This window comes from Coenobita brevimanus, chromosome 23 (assembly GCF_032717465.1).
Source record: "Coenobita brevimanus isolate Jiangsu-jjx chromosome 23, ASM3271746v2, whole genome shotgun sequence".
Lineage (NCBI taxonomy): Eukaryota > Metazoa > Arthropoda > Malacostraca > Decapoda > Coenobitidae > Coenobita > Coenobita brevimanus.
In genome coordinates this window covers 72351988-72372956 of record NC_136976.1, presented here as the reverse complement: position 1 = coordinate 72372956, position 20969 = coordinate 72351988, and the positions used below count along the sequence as shown (strand labels likewise).

General features: G+C 39.6%; 1 protein-coding gene across 6 annotated transcripts in view; it reads left to right on the top strand.

Annotated features, from left to right (window-relative positions):
* The window catches only part of alph (protein phosphatase alphabet), a 54901-nt gene extending 34151 nt beyond the window's left edge, over nucleotides 1–20750 (top strand). For 3 of the 6 annotated variants that reach the window (XM_080267356.1, XM_080267360.1, XM_080267357.1), the window contains one exon: nucleotides 2623–3767. In XM_080267356.1, coding sequence (XP_080123482.1) covers nucleotides 2623–2748 — 126 coding nt within the window. In that variant the 3' untranslated portion in view covers nucleotides 2749–3767. Of the gene's footprint in view, nucleotides 1–2622; nucleotides 3768–11093; nucleotides 11115–17416 lie in introns of those variants that run through there. The other 3 variants (XM_080267361.1, XM_080267358.1, XM_080267362.1) reach the window with 3 other exon arrangements.
* Nucleotides 20751–20969: the final 219 nt, after the last annotated feature.

Here is a 20969-nt window from a genome sequence, read left to right as displayed (position 1 = left end):
TGATGACCAGCCTACTTCCCTTGGTGGCAAGACATGATAAAAAATCCTAGCCACCTCTTGGGGATCTAACATTTGCAAGGTCATCTAACCAATGGGAGCATTCAGACCACTAAACCATTTTGGAATTTGGTATAATATTTTTAAGACTTTGGATGAGTCATATGTTGTTTTCTTGCTATCATTAGACAGTTTTGGTCATCTAGGTAAAGATATTTAAAAAAGGAGGGATTAGTTAAAGCTTCTATTAATGCCTTCACTACTAGACATAACATTCCATAGTCGAGTATAACCATATGGAGGTAGAGAGAATAAGGCTAGAATTTGTCACCCAATTCGAGGTGTTTTGTATTGACAAAGGTATGAAATGTATTGTACAGTCAGGTCTTGCAGTGTGATGGGGGTATGTCAAGTGAACCATCGCATAGCGATTTATTGTATAATGAGGTCAACATGGGTTCATTGAGGATAGAGGGAGGGGGGCCTATGACAACATTATAAGAAAAAAAAAAAGGCTTTTAGGCTTCCTTTTTGTGCCCTCATTAGCACAACACTTTCCACAGTGGGTAGCATCCTAGTCTGGCATGATATCCAAGTCACAAGTTTTAGGATTTCACACACAGAAAGTTCTCATTTCATTTAATATCGCACACTGCATTGTTATTCACTTGCACTGTTATTTGGCGATAGCAGTGGTGTTTTAATGGCCTTTCACACAGAGTGGAAGGAAAGGCAGACGATTACAGCAAATGTAAACACTGGGCAGCCATCTTGACTCAGTGAGCTAACTGGGAAGCATCGTGACTGTGGGAGACACTGTTTCCTGGTCATAGGTTTCAGTATTTCACACACACACAGACACACGCACACACACAAGAAAAAAATGTTTGCCAGCTCAGTGGTAATGCTTTCACCTAGCATCTGCTAAGATGGGGGTTCGCGCCTTGCTCAGGATGTGAAAAGTTTCACTGATGAAGTGGGTGGTCACTGTCCTCCTTGAGCAAGAGGATGGGTGTGTGCATGTGTGAAGGTCAAGGCTTTGCCCTTAGATTGGATTATATGAGCTGTCAGCTCTCTTCCGGGAGGGTAAAATGCTGATGATCGCAACCATCATGTGATCCTGACCAACCCAGTGAATTACACACACACACACACACACACACACACACACACACCACTTCACTTCATTTCATTTCACTTAATATCACACACTGTACTATATTTGTTACGCACTTGCACTGTTAGTTGGTGATAATAATGGTGTTTCAATGGCCTTTCATGCACAAAATGGAACAAAAGACTGATGATCACATTAGCTGGCTGTCTTGGTCCAGACCTGTCTGGGAGGCATTGTTTTAACAAATTCACGATCATTTTGCCATTGTTATTCTGAAAGTGGGTCCAATTTATTGTTCATCATTATAGCAAATTGTCACATACGAACAGATGTGTAGTGAGACCTGACTGTATGAGTTCTTTGGTAGAAGATTGCTCCTATAAAGGTACATGTAATGAAAGCTGCCACCTTATCACTTTTGGCACCAGATCTAGAGACATTCACATATATGTATATATGGCACCGGTTTTTGATCCTGTGACTTGTACCAAAGAAAGGTCATAATTATTTGTATGATATTCTGAAGTTCTTAGCATTTTAGTAGATGATTTTCAGTAAATATTTTGAAGTTCTTACCATCTGACAGTGATTTCTGGAGTTGTCTGTACCTTGTGATAATTTAGTGTTTTCTAGTTGATGGTGCTACTGGTACCATAATCCATATGTAGTTATAACCTGTTGTTAAATGGTGTCCTGTAAAATTTTAGATGTGTAAGTGTTCAGTCCAGAGATGTCTTTCATTTTGCTCTTGCCATATCTGGACATTTTTATTCAGCTTTGGATCGACTTACCAAACTTGAGGTGTTATATATATGTATATGGCCATAATAAACTCCTTCATCGTGAGAGATCTTTCTGAAGTTCGGTGCAGTTGACTGGTGGCAGCAAGAATAAATTTAAAAGGAGGTTGTCACCGAGATTCAAGGTGTCAGTACATTGTTAATCGTAACTTTACTTGTACTGTACTGTATTCGGTATTTGCCACGGATCTGGCATAATGTGATGTTTGTTATTAGTCACAAATATGCCCTAATGCTTGTTATTAGTTACAAAACTGCCCTCAAATGCTTGTTATTAGTCTCAAAATTGTCTCCAAAGGGGTATGTCAAAATTGCCCCCAGGTGCTTGATATATGTCTCAAAATTGTTCCTGAATGCTTGTAACTTATCCCAAATTGCACCCAAATGCTTGTTAATGGTCTCAAACTTTCCTCAAAAGCTTTTTATTCATCTTAAACGTGCTCATGTTATTAGTCTCCAATTTGGCCCTGTCTGTCTATTTGTAGCCAGATGCCTTAATCCTAGAAGAGTTGTCCGTAAACAGATTGCTTCCATGTCACCCTGTCTTTGGCCTTGTAATGTTTGTTGTTTCTCAAAATTGCCTTCAAATGGTTGTACTGTTATGAGTGTGTGCCATGTGACCCCTCGACACCTCTGGAACCCGACACACACACCACCTCACATTGGGTGGAATGTGACCTCAGTGGGTCCAACACTTGCCTCGCTCAGGATAGCATGGATGAAGTTGGGGATTGTGGTGGACTGAGTGGTAATTTGATGTTCCTCCCGAGCACGTCCATGCAAGACAAGATAGCCTCCATTTTGGAAAACTCCCTGTACGGTGATGACGCTTGATGTGAGAGAAAGAGAGGTTTGCTCAGGGTTAGGGTGGGGGCATCAAGGTAAGAGAATAATGGTGTTACTACAGTAATCATTGTGAATGGCATGAGTAATTTTGATACATGTAGTGCTGCTTTTGAAGGAGGTTACCTGCTAACCCAAGGGAAGGAGGAGATTGATTTCCCAAGTAAGTCTGATGGAGCTTTTTCTATCTGGGGGTAGAAATGTAAAGATGCATTGTCTATAATTCAAATGAATGACATGCTTTGACAACTTACTGAATGATTTATTGTACCTGTAAATAGATAAAGTGCTGCATAAAGATCAGAGTTACCAAGCCTTCCACAAACTCGTTGGGGCTGATGCAGCTTCTTACCTAATCTTGCCACAACTGTGGCTGCGTGTTGTGTGACTTCTTTATCTCGCAGGAGTCAGGGTATTGTCTGCTAAGAAAAACTGGGAGGAGATTTCTTCTCTTCAAGTAGATTATGGCTGCCAATATAGGATTATGTGAGTAGCAAGTTAGCCACACATGTTCCAGATGTATCCCAGACCTTTTGAAGTTTGCATACAGCAAAAGGAATCATAAATACCTCTACCCATTCTAATACTGGTTTTGTTAATTATACCTGACCATAAGTGACTGGAGCTTGTTAATCACACTCCTGCATTGGCTTCAGTAAAGGGAAATGTGAATTACTTGGTGTGTTTGGAGATTATATGTTGTACCTTATTTACTGAGAGTGGAGCACATTAGTTTTGGTGGAGCTCTGTGGCTGTATGCTCTTCCATGCCATCCCAGGTGCTAATTTCATTATGAAACGTACAAAACTCAGCCATGTTACTCTTTTGCACAGTTAAACAGCATCTTGACATTACTGAACTGCACCAGTAATCGGACTGTTGCTTATGTGGTTCAAGTATACAAATGTACGCCATCAGTACTGTGATTTAATGTTTGATTTGTACTTGTAATATCCAGATAATTCTATTCACTTAGGAGAGACTTTCTGACCTGGAGATGGTAGATGTAGCCTTCATCAATCCTTTAAAGTAAGAGAGACCTTCCATACAGTGAATAAAATCTTATGGATGGAACAAGACTAATTAAATAAAATACATCACCCAGTTCAAGGTGTTTAGCTTCCCCCCCCCCCATAACGTTTCAGCCTTGTATATCTTATCTGTAAATAAGATGGATATACTTAGCAATGCTTCTGTGACTGTTCCTGTACACCACAATATCTGCCATCCACATGAATTGATTATTAATTGGAACATAATTATCATCATCAGAACCATGATCATGATGATCACCATGTATAGTGCATCATCCTTTGCAAATTTGTAGCGCATGATACACCATAGGCGGTTGACAGTTTGTGTGCAACCTTCAGTGCATGGTATTTGTTTACAATACAGTACAGTATACAGTTTTTAGTCACAGTGTCAAGATTGGGCCAAATCCAGGGTTTTCACCCAAATGATGCAGCACTGATGTCAAATTTTGTCCATGTGAATGTGAAATACGAGTAATTCATGCAACATTTTCATTAATTCTGATTTATTATCCAAATTAAATCAGAGTGCCTCACTTTGCACTACCGGTCCCATTATCTTGTTTTGTATGCTTCTATTCACATATCTGGCCAGAATGGTCTATTAACAGTTCTTTGGAGCATTTAATGCAATAAGAGATTGCTTTTTTAGAACAGTTGTTGTTGCTTAATCCTGGTTTGAGTGGTCTGGCAGATCCATTGACCAGAGGTAAGCAACAGTTTCAGTAGGGTCATCTTAGAGATACAGTGTAATACACTGTATTCACTGCAGGGATCTGGCACCCCTTTGTGGTAGTCAGTGCCTCACCAGGGCTGGACCAAGGTCCTTCTCATGGTGAGTTGTAGGGAAATATGAGGAGGTTTGGCTCCGGGATGGATGTTGCAGCTGCTCCGCTCATGTTGCACATCGTTACACGTATAGGCCCCATGTTAATGCCTGTGAAGAATAGAAAAGCAGTGAAGTTTCATATAAGTGTTAAATGTATTAACCCCCAGTGAACTCCGTAAATGCTGCACAGCTGATTGATTCAGGCATTTTGTCCCTTGGTGAGTTTGAATCAGTGAATTCAACTTTCTAGGCCATATTAAATGCTCCCAAAAAATGCATGTAGGTTTGCTGCTGCTGAAGTATCCTAAGCATCCTGTTTGTTGAGAAAAGTGCTGTATACCATATATAGCAGTACATTACAGTATTTTAATATAAGACTGGTGCTCATTTTGTTTTTTTATTTCTTTGGTAGGCCCTCTATATCATTTAAAGTATGAACTCATAATTTGGTAAGTGCTGTATATAATTAAATAATGAACAAATCACTTCTAGAAATGGGGCCCCCAAATTGCAACCACATGAACTGTTCTTATAACACGAGGCATTATGGAAGCATTGCAATAAAAACAAGTCTGTATTTGTTGATAACATTTGTACAGTACACAGCACTCAATGGATTGCACAACTCCTGCAGGCATAAGTATGGGAATATACAGTACAGCCTGTTTTCTGTTGCAGTTCCCTTATGTGCTGTTTGATTGTTGCAGCCATATCACTGTAAGCAAACCATAGTTCATTACAGCCCATGGCTCACACCTCAGATGAGAAATGTACTTAGTGAAAGCACCTGGTTTGATTGTGCATGGCACGTTACTTGGGGTACAGTTCTACTGGTGGTCTGGTACTTCAGTCCTTCAGAGTGTATTGTCTAGTGGACCTACCCAAAAGTTTGTGTACTGTATGTTTCAGTGTGTAACAGTAATATCAGTTAGTTTATGAGGGTTTCAATTTAATTATGTATTTTTCATTATAGTCTTGCCATTTCCTGGTTGTTTTATTCTGCTTGCAATAGGCTTTTTCAGCTGGAGAGGTTAAATATGCAGTAGCACTAATAAACTCCTTCACTACAAGAGGCCTTTCCCAAGTTGAATAAGATTTTCTGGAAACAGCAAGAATAAACTAAATACATCTCTGAATTGAAGGGGTTGACTTTTGGCAGGAATTATTTGGTGTTTGGAGTATGATTGACTTCTTTTTTTTAAATCAAAGAAAGGTGTTTTGTATACAAGTTGCTTCAGTATTGGATAGTACATATTTTTGGGTAATGGAAATTTGTGAGTACAATACTTCGTATGTGTAATAAGAATATTATTAAGCATAACGGATAAGCCAAATTGCATGTATTTTAGTGGACTGTAGTGACCATATTTTCAGGTATTGCAAGTTAAGATGTGTTGTAAATTACAATAGCTCCTGCATCTGAACATTGTTTGTTACACATTAAAAAAAATCTTGGTTAGATTGTTACATTAGCTTGACACTGTTTTTCAGTGTGCTCAGAAAATTTACCAAATCACATTAAAATATATATATATATATATATATATATACAGTATATAAGCTCTGGCTGGGTGGAAAGCCTGATTTGAACCTGACATATTAATCCTTTCTGTCCATTGATGTTTTTATATGATAAAGTACAGTACTTTCCTTTTATATATATATATATATATATATATATGTGTGTGTGTGTGTGTGGTAGGTGGGGGCGCTAACCATCCACTCATTCGATGTAGTGTAGCTCTCGGGTGTCTGCCCTTTCCTCTCCTCCATCCTTCTTTCCTTCCATCCTCTTCTCTCTTTCCTTCCTTCATTCTTTCCTCTTCTTTCTGCCTATGGGTGACTTTACACTCTCTTGTCTTTCTTTCCTTCATTCTTTCCTCTTCCTTCTACCTGTGGGTGACTCTACACTGAGTGACAAGCCAAATGGTTTCCTGTACACCAGGAAACCATTTACTATGCTGGGTGGTAACCATATAACCAAATTTTGGCACCTGGTTGTTTAGTGGGTAATTATTGCGCTCCAGTCGGATTGAGCCGGTGAAGGTTTATATCCAAGGGGTGGTTGGGGTTTATTGCTCACGTAATGCCACTCAGGGATGAGTGAGGTTGGTCACTCTCATCTTAAATGTCAGGACCAACTACCTAGCCCCGGGCTCCTATGCTCCCCATGGGGCAACGTAGGATTGGATGATGGATGTGTATATATATATATAGCCCGACGCCCTAATCCCGCAAAGGGTGGCCACAGACAAAACGCCTCCAAGTCGCTCTGTCACCCACCATTTGACTACCCTACCCTTCCCCCAACTCACTTCCCCCTCCCTCATATACCTCTCAACTCCATCCCTCCACCTCATCCTCGGTCTACCCCTCCCTCTCCCTCCCTCCACCTCACCTACATACACCCTCTTAGTCAGTCTTTCATTCTCCATTCTCTACACATGCCCAAACCACCTCAGTGTATTTCTCCTAATCTTCTCAGCCACATCCACCCCACAATGTCCTTTCACTTCATTCGTCAACCTGTCCCTCCATGTCACTCCACATGCTCCTCTCAAGTAGCTCATTTCCACTGCTATCACTCTTGACTTGTTCCCCTCTTGCAGGGTCCATGCCTTGCTTCCATGCGTCAGGGTAGGGATCACAATACTATCATGGAGTGACTTCTTAACTTCCATACTCACCTCCCTATTTCTCATCACTGCTTTCAGTGAACCAACACCCTTCCTTCTCTGCTGTACCCTTTCAAGCACTTCATCCCCAAAAGTTCCATCTTTACTCATCACACTACCCAAGTACTTGAATGTACTCACAGTCTCCATATCCTCCCCATCCAACCTCACCATGCATTCTGTGACTTCATTCCTCTCAAACACCATAACTTTACTCTTGTTTACATTAACTTTCAGATTCCTCTTCCTACACACTCTCCCAAATTCATTCACCAAACCTTGTAACTCCCATTCATCTTCACTCAACAATACTGTATCATCAGCAAACAACAACACCAGAATCTTCCAAATTTCACCCTCATTCATTAGAGCCAGCCCCACATCCACTGCCCTACCTTGCATCTCCTTTACAACCCCATCCATGTATATATTAAACAGCCATGGAGACATCACACAACTCTGTTTCAGTCCCAGACTGAGATCAAAGAACTCACTCGGCTCACCATCCACTCGCACCATAGCCCTAGCTCCTTCGTACATACTCTTCACAGCACTCAACAATTTCCTCCACTCCATATAGTTTCAATACCTTCCACATACCTTGTCTGTCTATTCTGTCATAAGCTTTCTCCAAGTCCATGAAGGCAGCATACACTTTCCTTCCCTTCTCTAGATACTTCTCCACTAAACATCTTAGAACAAATATCTGATCTACACACCATTTTCCCTTCCTAAATCCCCCTTGATCTTCTCCAACTAGCTCCTCTGTTATATGCCTGACCCTATCAATGAGTATTCTACCATATATTTTTCCAGTCACACTAAGAAGACAAATACCCCTATGGTTACCACATACTTCTCTCTCCCATTTTCCTTTGTATAAAGGAACAATTATACCTGATTTCCAATCCTGCGGAACCCTTCCCTCTTCCCAAGCCAATCTACACAACTTCCCTATCCACTCCACTACAATCTCACCCCCATACCTCAGCATTTCACCACACACTCCATCAGTTCCTGGGGCCTTTCCCATCTTGATCTTCTTCATTGCTTCGACTATTTCCGCCCTACTGATCTCTTCCTCCCTCCTCTCATCTCTCCTTCTCCCAGCCATTCCCCAGCCACTTATACTCGCACTGCTCTCACTCTCTACATTCAAAAAATCCTCAAAGTGCTCCTTCCATATCCTCAATTTCTCTCTCTTCTCCACCAACAATCTATTATTCCTATCTTTCACTCCCCTACTATTACCCCTTTCACACAGCCTTACTTTCTTTACCTCCTTCCAAAACAATTTCTTACTCTCCCTCCATTTCACACTCAGATCCCTCCCAAACTCTTCATCCACTTTCTTCTTACTCTCCATCACCAATCTCTTCACCTCCCTTCTCCTTCTCACATATACCTCTCTCTTCTCTCTCTCATCTTCTCCTATACTTCTACTCACTAGCCATTCACTATATGCCTTCTTCTTTTGTTCCACAGCTCGTTTCACCTCATCATTCCACCATGCTGTCCCTTGCATACCCCTGCATCTCCTCCTCACTCCACAAACCACCTCACACGCTGCACCTATCTCTTCCATGAATATCTTACATACGTCTTCCACCCGTTCCATCTGCTCTAACTCATACCTTCCAAATCTTTCATCCACTATGCTCTTATACTCTGCCATTCTCTCACTGTCTTTCAATTTCTCCACTCTTCTCACATGAGCCGTTTCCTCCTGTCTTCCCTTTCGTCTCTTCAACCATTTTCTTTGCAGCCTTACCTTGGCCATCACTAAGTGACGGTCCGAGATTCCATTCCCCCACCCTCTCCACGCTATTGCATCCACCACATGTCTTCTCATTCGCTCATCCACACGCATATAGTCTATCATTGCCTTTCGTTCGACAAGTTCACCATCCATGCTCTTCATAACCCTCCATGTATACCTGTGGATCATCTTATGCCGGAAGTAGGTGTTAGCTATTGCTAACCCCTAACCAGCACAGATGTCCAACAAAGCACTACCATTCCCATCTACTTCAGCTGGCACACCCCACTGACCAACCACTCCATCCACTCGTACATTCCCGACTTGCCATTCATGTCACCAATCAAAAACACTCTCTCACTGCTCTCAAACTTGTCCATACATGCTTCTACACTTGCCCAAAACTCATCTTTCACTCTTGCCACTCGGTCCTCTGTCGGCGCATACGCACACACAAATGCCCATGCTTGTATGTCTACTTTTATCCTTACCCATACAATCCTTGCACCCACTGTTCCATACTCTCTTATATTCTTCTTCCACTTCTTGCTTATCATCAGACATACTCCCTCTCTTGCCCTCTCATTCTCATTAACTCTTGCACATATTCCTAAACCGTATTCCCATTCTCTCACTCTTTCACTTTTCCATTAGTCAATCCACATATATCCACTCTTGCGTCCTCAAGCACCTGCACAATCTCTCTCTCTTTCATTTCATCATTTACTTCTCTCACATTCCACATCCCCACACTAAGAATGTCCTTTGTCCGTTCCTTAGTCGTCAGCATATGGTCCATCCTGGTCTGAGGCACTTTATTCGCTTGTTTAGTTAGTTCTTTTTATGAGGTGGGGCACTACTAACCCACCACCAATATATATATATATATATATATATATATACATACATACATACATACCTGTATATATCTGCTTATCATCCCATCCCTTTATTGCCCCATCTGGAGCATAGGGGCCTGGGACTAGGTAGTTCATATAACTCAGCATTCAATTAAAGGATGACTGATTGCTTACCTGAGTGGCATTATGTGAGCAATAAACCACAGTTACTGCTTAGATATAAACCCTTAAGGGCCACACCGAGTTGGAGTATCCTAGCCCACCAGATACTCAGCCATCATTTGTCTTAAAATACTGTATATGATTACTACCTAATGTTATGAATTATTTCCTGGACCACAGGCTGTATATGAAATAGACTTTACCATAGAATTCTGATACATGTGCAGGAGAGGGCCAGCCATATATTGTCTTTTTTTATATAATCAAAATTAGTGTATGTTTGGCATTTGTTGTGTCATCCCAGTAACTGTTAATAGATAATTAAAATGTAACACCCAGTCACATATTACCCCCTTTGAGACATAAGGAGCCCAAATCATGACTACCATAATCCAGAACATATAAGGGTAGGAGGCCAACCCATGCCCCTGGTAGGATTGTATGATCAAAAATTCCAGTCACCTCTAGGAAGTTTCAAACCCCTGCAAGTAAGGAAAAGATGTCATAAAGACTGATGTGTTACCACAAGACTAACAGTATCATTAAGTACAGTATATACAGTACAGTGTGTTTATTAACACCAAACTAAAGCGTGGGTGACTCACTCAGCTGAATATAAGCATCTGATGTAGGTGAAACATATTAGTGGGGTACTTCTGACCATGAGAAGGTTAATGATGGTAGTTTTAAACTGAGGCCGCCTGACTCAATCTCAGTTGAATAAAACAATAGGGAAGACATAAACATGACAAGGTTAAGACATCCTTTCTGCAGGTTCCATTAGCATTTTATCCCATGCTTTCTGAATACCTGTGCCAAAATTCCCTACTGCTATCTCACCTACCCTGTTCTTATCCACAGTACCTTTAATTTGATGTTTGATTTTAATGTTTAGAGGATTTACATGTAGAGGAATTTTACTTGTTAAAGCAGCCCAAATTTGGTGTCCTTGTGAACCATTTTTATCTCAGAATCTTAACCTCTGTTTTGTTCTCTTTTCTCATCGGCTGCTCTCAGACTGAACTTCTTAATTTTTTTGTGAGTATTGATTTTCATGGTCGCTTGAGATTTTATTTTTCTTTTCTCTCCTTCCATTAATGAAACTACACTATGGTAGTATCCATACAATATAAATTTTTGTTCTGACATCACACTTCCATTCTCATCTACTCAGTTTTGCCAGCTGCTTGTTTTATCCTTGTATGAAACCTTTTGGCACACAGCCTATCATCATCATCCAACTTCTCATTAATATATCCAGTGGATGGGGGCCAGAAGTAGGAGAGCAAAAGCAAAAAACTAGAACTGTCAGCTATACTAAATTAATGATACATTTGCTTGTTGTGAGTGAAAAACATCAGTAATTGCCAAATTAATAAAGTTGAGAGTACATTTGTATCAGGCTTAGTGCATTTTATTTTCATAAATTTGTGTTTTGCAAGCACAAAGCCACTACACATTCTCAATAGTAGTGCATTAAAGTTAAAAATTTGAGCTGGTGGCCATTTTGAAACACTCAGAGCACCTAGGCATAGCTCCTCAGAGTACAGTAAGAATGTTGAAGCAGAAAAGGAGCAGATAAAACAGCAAACAGCAGTAGAAGAATTATGATGCACTTATAAATGACTGGGTGCAAGCACTAGTTATTACAGAAGCTCGGAGTCTCACTTATATTCTCATGGCCACCTACATTCAAGATTTCTGCAGTCTTTGTACTATACAGAGCGTTTATCTCGTGAAATTTCTCTCTCTCTCTCTCTCTCTCTCTCTCGTATGCTTTTCAGTGCCTTGCAGATAGCAGACTGTTCTTTGTGATTGGAATGGGTATCTAGTTACTTAGTAGTTAGATGAGTTCAGATCTGTGAATTCAGTCTACACTATTCTGAGCTAAATTCACTGTTTAACCCATTCATTTTTCCCACAGCTTTGTAATTTTGAGTGCATGTACAGTATAAGGTCTCCCATTTTCCCCCTCCATATACAATGAGTAGAAGTTGCTGGGCTGAACTTGCTTAAGAGATTAATCCACTTTCATCATCATTGTAAGCATTTTATTTTATTTATTTATTTATTTTTTTTTTCTGTGATTTTTGGCCTTTGGTTCAAAAAGTCAATGAGTGCAAACACAGGAGAATGTACTGTGGTTCTTCCTGTCCCAGTGATATTCTTTCATCTTCTTACAACCATAAAATCAGAGAAAAACAACAGGCTGCCATCACAAGCAGCTGTGGTGAAATCATGAATGTAGTGTCCTAGAGGTTTAGTGATAGTTCAAGATCTTCATTTGTCTCACCATCCACACCTAATCGCCCACCAAAATATGTTGTTGGCTATGGTACATGCTACCTACAAACCAGATTTGAAGGAAATTCTCAAAAGTACGGAATTCACTCACCGCTTTTCACAAAAAGCCAATCCATATTAAAAAATATATGGCAGCTGGCATTTGGTCATCTTCAATCAAATCCTCACCAGAAGTAAGAGGCTTCTGCACATCCACATAGTTGCAATTCCCTGAAAGTTTGGTGAAAATTTGTCCACAACTTTTCATGATATTGTGGCAACAGATACATACATGCACACTTAGACACACGCCGACAAAAACTGTATCGCTTCACCATGCTAAAGGTGGTTGGTAATTATCTTATCTTCAAGTAAATTACGAAATTCTCTAACTACCTGTCTGGCTTATGCTCTTGGTTTTTAACCTCACATCATTTCGTCACATCTGCACAATATAGCTTCCATATTTAATACTATTGGCCATCTCAGGCACATCTTCCATTTGTACTAAGCAGTTCATTCTGCAGCTGCATCTTAATACTAATCTGCCTGCCAAAAGTTTATCAGACTTTGACACACACACACACACACACACACACACACACACACACACACACTGTCTCTCTCTCTCTCTCTCTCTCTCTCTCTCTCTCTGGTTGATTTCCAGTGATATCCAGAAGTTCCCATCTACTGTTGGGAAGTTATTGGCTGGTTTGGGTACTGTACTTGGTTTAGCTTCCAGTCCGTAGAAAACATCACCTATATTATGGCTAACCTTAACATGAGGATTCCTTCAGGAAGAATGGTGTTGTTTAACTTCCATCAAATGAGGTTGTTGGTGTGGAGGTAAAATTAGTGAAAAACAGTGCTGTATTTTCTACTACTATGAACTGTGATGGCAAGATTATGTGATTCACTGATGTGGCCTCTTTTCATACAGAAAACATTGTTTATGTTTCATTAAAGTTGAAAAACATTCCAAAGTTGATTTCAAGGTCTGTGAATGTACACTCCAAAGTTGATTTCAAGGTCTGTGAATGTTACAGTTACCTGCAGTGGTGTTTATAGTGATACTTTTTATTTTGCTGTAAATTACATAACTCATGACTGGACATTACAGTTGTTAAGGCCCAACTGTATATGTAATTGAGATTGCTAATTGGTGATGAAGATGCCCTCAAGCAGTGGTGGTGATATATCTGGATAGCTTTGCAGTCCAGTTATGCAAACATCCCACACTTCTTTACTTATCACCTGAAAGGAGGCTGTCGGAATACGGAAGGGCAACTTGAGTCTGCGAACAACTGGAATCATATGAGTTTGGGGCCGCAGCAACAACAATAGATTGCAAAATGGAGATTTCATTCAATGAAGGTGGAATGACATGCGTCATGTTGTATGGCATATCATATCATATCATCTATAAAGGCTCCAGCGTGCTTGCATGCATTATGCTCGGCCACCTAATGGCAGGCCTCCACACTGCTCGATCTTTGGTAGTCTTCCTATTCAGTCCCTTATCTCTGGGGTCACACTATGAACTCATTCCAGGTCTTTTTCAACCTGCCTCTTGCAACTTTACCCCCAATGTTCACTTTTCTCACTTTCTGCACCCATTTGTCATCCTTCATCCTCTCAGTATGTCCAGACCATCTCAATCTCCTCTTCCTCTTCACAACACCAATACATTCAAGACCCACCCTTCTTTTCAACTATTCAGTCGCAGTCCTATCTCTCCACATTCAAGGATGCACTTCACAGCCATCTAATCATAGTTGCTTTTGTACATTTGATCCTGTGAATATCCTCTTCCTTTACTGCCCAGGTCTCACTACCATACAGCATTACAAACCTAACACATGCCACATACAAGGATCCCTAAGCATGGAGAGAGAGTCCTCTCAAAGTTGTGAAAGGCAACAACTCCCTGAGCTTCCCCCACCCATGCCTTACCCTTGCCACCTCCAACACATAATGTGCCCCCCCCCCCCAAATAACAGAATTCCTCCACAGACTCAAGAGACCCTCTAGCAAGATCATTCCTTTCATGCCTCTCAGTCTTTACATGCTCTCCCAGCACACCATACACACAAAATCAGCATTATTTTGCAGCCTACCTCTAATACCACTGCATCTCTTATGCACCCATGTGTTGCAAACACTGTAGAAGATGGAGTTACTTTCCACATCCTTCTGGCAAACTGCACATGGACACACTTCCTCTGCTTTGACAGTACCACCACCAGCCCCAGGTATTACTTGTTTTGTCTGCATTTACTCTCTAATTCTTGTGACCCATTCTATCTGTCCACTTCCTAAATCTTTCCTCCATCTCCCTTTCATTATCTGCAATCACCACCAAATCTTTAGCGCACATCAACTCCCATGGGAGTCCATTGTTGAAGTCACATGAGAGATTCAGAAATGGACTCCCATATGTATATAAAATGAAATGTCTTTTTAAACCAAAGGTTCCCAACCTTTTTAGCACTGTGCCCCCCCTTGGTCAAGACTTTATTAATGATGCCCCCCCCCCCCCACACACCCTTCTGTCGCCTAATCAATGATGTTTTTATCTGATCCATATGGATGCTCAAGATGCTAGATGGCAACACTACATGTGGTTGCTCAAAATGACAGTTGTGAAGTTTTCCTATCAAAGTTTCTTATTCATACATATCTTTGGGAATACCCTGTATGCATTTGAATGGCGTAGCCCTATGTTGAACTTTGATTACCCCATTCCCCCCTCCTATCAATTTCAAATGCCTCCCCAGGGGGGGCGCGCCTCCCAGGTTGGGAAGCGCTAGATTAAACCAACATTATATGAGGAATACCTGTTTACAGTTTGCTATCAACTAGATACTGCGTGATTTTTATGGTGGAGGGTGAGGGAGAGGGGTTAAAACAATTTTGTAAATGCAGGCTGATGACACTTTATTCCAAGTAAGGCTGACTGAGTAGAACCAATCAGCCTTTTTTGAGTGAGTAGCCAGTCTCCAAACCATATGTAACATGAGATTGATCGTAGCTTTTCCCAGTGTGCTGTGAGTGAGAAAATAAATAAGCAGTCTCTTTAGATACAAAAAGCTCATGCAAGAAAAGCAAGTAGACATAAATGACTCGGATTATCAAATGGTACCTGGTAATATGAAAATGCACTTTGGCTTATCCATAATGTGTACAGTTTAGTCTAGTGTGCATCACAATATGAACATAAGTACGATCTTGCAGATACTGTACATTTCTCTGCATGTGAGCTGTTGCCAGTGATTGTGAATGCTGTATTTTAAGTGCAATATTTCTTACTGCTAGTAATAAATTTCCTGCATCCTTATTTTTTCTTGGAATGTTGGTTTCCAGAATTGCTTGATTATTTTTCTAACCAGCCTTTATCAGTAAACTTCAATCACAGATTACCTTCTTTGCACTGCATTTAAAATACTGCACCTGCATTAGCCACACCTGCCTTGAGCAGACTGACTAGTATTTGTTTGGAAGAGTGACACATCATTTAAGACTTGCTGTTATTTTCTCTTGAACTAGGTTGCCAAGACTTAACTAGTTTTAAAGAGTTGTGTTATGTAGAGAATTCTCTGCAGTATTGTGTATAGAATAGGAAAGGTTACTGTAATGTAAATACCAAACTGGAAATTATTATATCTAGTACATATTTTTGTCAACATCACCCTTTGACCAGTATGTTTTCAGATTACCGCTTCACATGTGATAGCACAGTACAGTACTGTATGGTATTTTACATCATATTCACTGTGCATTTAAAACTAAATAAATATGCTACACTACATAAACAGAATGCTTTACAGATGACTCAGTTGGAAGAGATGACATTGTAAGCGAATTCTGACCAGCTTACACTCAAACCAACTGTTAGTATCTGCTGAAACAGAACTGGTCACTGGGTTGAGAGTTTCATTCTGTTATATAGAAATTTGAGTTAAAATATGCATATTTGCAAAGACGAATACAGTACAGTATGCATTAAGTTTGGCTACTGGTATGTAGTACTGCTTAGTACAGTACCTACTTGAGCCAGAGAGCAGACACATCTGACACTTTCCTGCATGACATTCAGTATATACATAGCTACTTTTTCCTCCCTTTTTCTCTTCAGCTTTGTGTCACTCTTTTCTCTTGTAAAAACTGTAGCCCCATTTTTGTCTGTTGCACCTTGTCTTGATCTGTTATGGCACATGCTGTACAGTGTACTGTAGTGTTTTTTATTACAGTAGCATGATTTTTATTATAGTACCGATTGAAAAAGGTACATGGATACCATTAGTGTTTATGATATAAATTATCATTCATCAACAGTTCTTCTTTGAATCTGATTAAAAAGTCAATTCACAGCAGATATTTCTGTTCTTGAAGTTTGGGTTTCCTGCAAGTTTTGCCCCTTGCTAGCTCGTGTCCATAATTCGTAGTCATTATCAATGGTACTGTTACTGTACATGTCCATAATTGTGACCTGGTCAAGTAGGACTAACTGCGTAGCTTGGAATAATTTCTAGTGCTTTATTATGTCAGTATTATTGAGGGGAAAAAAAAAAAAAACTATTGACAATGACTACTTGTCTCTGAATATAACCAGTGCAAGCAGTGATTTTCATCTGTGTCCCTGCATGGATGTGATTTGGTGTTGTGCCCCAATGTTCAGTAGTGTTTTGTCTTTACCCAGCTTCAGACCCAGACTTGGATTATTTTTAGAAGTGTTGTATACACTACTGTTTTTGTTGTACTTTTGACATGCATTCTGTATTTTTAGTTGTGATTTATTACCGGTTAATCATTTTATGAAATTGTTTTTATTTTTATTAATAAAACTTTTTTTTTTTCCCCATCATGCCATTGTCAAAATATTTCTTGAGTTATTAAAACTGTAAAACAGTCATGGCCCCACAGTGACATCAGTGATTGATTTCTCATATTTGCATCATTGTTTTAGTCTGTACTCATATTCACATCCACATGAACCTGGGGCCACAGCAACAACAGAAACAGCATTCTGTATTCAAAATTTATCCTTTCTTTTTCAGGAAAATGATGCCTACAATAGTGACTGTTGCACCTAGGGTTTCCTGATAATGCAAGCAACCCCTGCAACCCAGCGATAAAAACACAAACCCTTAAAAGTGTTGATGTGCTGATGTTACAGTTTATGCAAGCGTGCAGAAGCATTCAACAAATTGGTCAAGTTCGGTGATAGTGTTTTCCTTAGGTGTAGCCTCAGTGGAGCTGAAGTTCTCTGGAAACATAAAGTCAATCTCTGTGATGTACAACTGTAGTTCTTTAACTAGAAAACCTAAACAGTGTGAAGTCAAGAGTATTGGGCATCCAGATTTCATTAGTTTTTCATCCTTATCTTCTTATTTTTAAAATTCACTCGAGCTCGGTACCAATTGGCGCATTTCATGCTGTCTGGAATTTTACTAGTTGAAGTTCTGTGTATATTGTTGATGTGATGGGGAACCTCTAATGACATTTGGCACATTGTTTGCCGAAACGAGGAATTCCGGGGAGCTAAGCATAAAGATAATGCGATATGAATTCAAAGTTTCAAGTGTTGGAAGACCGTGGCGAATGGCAGTTGTTCCTGAGGCTTCATCTTTGGTTAGTGAGTCACTGGATTTGCCATAATATTTTTGCAGTCAGATGTGCTAGTTTCATATGTGATAGTCCTAATGCTTTCCCTTTTCCAGACATGACTTTCACTCTTGGGTTACAAAGTGTAGAGCTTGTCAGTTTGACCCATTGAATGGAATAAAGCTTTTCATTTATGTGGGAGTGCAGTTGATCAGTTGACATACCTAACTTTTAGAGACTAATATTATTAGTAAAAACATTTGTGCTTGACTGAACTCAACACGTTGTAAATCCAAGGGGACGTAGGACTATATTCAGGAGTCACACTCAAGTCAGTTGTAAACACTGCCTCTAAAATGGATCTCACCCAAGGACTAAACTTTGTTTGATGAAGGTAGTATATGTCACAGAGTGATTATAAAAGATTAGTGATTACAGTACTACATAAAAATGATACAGATAATGAATTTTAATTGCTAAATAATAAAATGAGTGTAATAATTGACTTGGGTGTTTATCGTGAGTACTGGCCATCAATGTCTCATGAAGGAGAGTGTGTAAGAATATGATATGTTAATACAGTTAATAAGTTTTATGCTTTGCATACACCTATACTTCACACCATACTTTTTTGAAGTGATGTTTGTAGATAAATCATAAGGTTGAGAAGTTTTAAGTGTTCATAGTTGAAACTATGATCATATAGTATCTTGGCTTCATGTGCCTGTTTTCACTTTGTTTTATGAAAATATATGAAACTTTGATTTACATAAGTGGGAGCTATTTTTGCTGTTTTTTTAGAGTTCATACCTTCCTGTTCTTTTGAAATTGTTATCAGAAGTTTCTTTGTGGAGCGTCATTTTCTCTCTCTCTCTCTCTCTCTCTTTTTTTTTTTTTTTTTTTTTTTTTTTTTTTTTTTTTCAGGACTGATGCTTTGGCCATGATACAGTAAGGAAGTTGTCTTGTAGGAAGGAGAACAGTATGTAATTTAGGAGATACAATCTTGCTGGCATAAGAGGTTTTGTACCACCTCTTCCTTGGCAGTTTATTCTCCATGTTACTCCTTGATATTCTCTTGATACTGATGCAAATATGTTGGTATTAAAGTGATGTAAACAACAGACAAGAGAATGTTAAGGTGTATTATGCAGAGTAAATTGCTAAGGATGAGATAGTACGAAGCTGCATGTGTCACCTAGAAGTTGGTACCATCAGCCTAGCCAAGTCCACCATCTTAGTGCCTCATTTCATCAACCCCCATCATCTCAAAAGATGCCCATATCAGTGTGGCAGTTTACAGGCCAGCTGTGGTTTACAGAAGAGATTTTATTGTGTGTGTTTTACAAGCTTCACATTCAAGTATATTTTTTTTTATACAAGTATTTAATATGGACATACAGTAGTACTGATAATTTGAGGATCTTGAACTAAGTATTTAATAACCTGTTTCTCTTTTAGTGTTGCAGTTGCTATACCCTGTGTTACATGTTCATTTTAGCTACATAGATAGATAGATTTTAAGACCAAGATTAGGAAACATAATGACCATTGTTAGATGTATGTGAAAAGTGAGTACAGTATATGCAGCATCTGTCACCCCTTACCCTTCATTCAGAGGATACATTTTTAGTTATTTTACTATCTCCAGTAGGTGGGGACACTCACCAGCCATTCATTCGATGTAGTGCTGCTTTGGGTGTCTGACCTTTCCTCTCCTTCTTCCTGCCCCTTCCGTCTTTCTTTCCTCTTCATTCTGCCTACAGTTGACTTTACACTCTCTCTTCTGTTTTTCTTTCCTTCATTCTTTCCTTTTCCCTCTGCCTGTGGGTGACTCTACACTCAGTGACAAGCCATATGGTTTCCTGTACACCAGGAAACCATTTACTGTGCTGGTTGGTAACCGTATAACCAAATTATGACACCTGGTGATTTAGTGAGTAATTAAGGCACTGCAAGCAGATTGAACCAGTGCAGGTTTATATCCAAGGGGTGGTTGGGGTTTATTGCTCACATAATGCCACTCAAGGATGAGTGGGGCTGGTCACTTTCATCTTAAATGTCAGGACCAAGTTGCCTAGCCTCGGACTCCTACGCTCCCCATGGGGCAACATAGGATTGGATGATTGATGGATACTATCTCCAGACAGTTTTATTCAGCCTATGGGTGACTTTATAAAGTGGAGGGGTTAGATGTACAGTAGACTTTATTGGCATCTTTACCAGAAGCCCCCTTAATGCGAGTAATGTTGAATGGTAGCTGAAAAAATATTATTATAATGAAGAAGTTAACGTTTGCAGAGTATTTTGTTCTGTACTTTTTGTTAACATTTTGTTGAGGCTAAATATTTTGTTATGTCTGAAATTTACAAAAATATTTCACGTTCTGGTTTTGTGAAGCAGGACGTCTTATTGCAGTATTTGAACTACTGCAACACTTTTTTTTTTTTTTTTTTTTTTAAACAGAATTATAGTAAACCATATATAAAAGCTCGAAATACCATAGTTGGCAGGAAAAGAAATGGACATCATGCATGACAGAACTTTTTAAAACTTCAGAAAAATTTTAAACTGCAATTGTAATGAGTTGTGCCAAAAAAAAAAAAAAAAAAAAAAAAATGTGGACATTCGTTTTACTATTTTAGCAAGAAAGTACCCTATAGAATGTTACAGGTGACATATATGTATACATACATACATACACAACTGATGTTGCATCTTCCTCTTCCTCTACAGGAACTGGATCAGACAATATACCTGGTTCCTCAATTTCACTTTCTTGAGGGCGCATCATACAGGGTGGGGGGGGGGGCGTGTAGTCTGGGAAAAGTGGTTTTGGGCCACTCCTTGCCTCTGCCTCGCATATTATGGGCTAAACTCGCGCATTCAAAGTTTTATGGTTATTATTTTGGTCACTCGTGTACTATGAGATTCACGCACTGTGATCACGTGTACTGTGCAAGCCCACTGTATGTATGTGTGTATATATATATATATATATATATATAT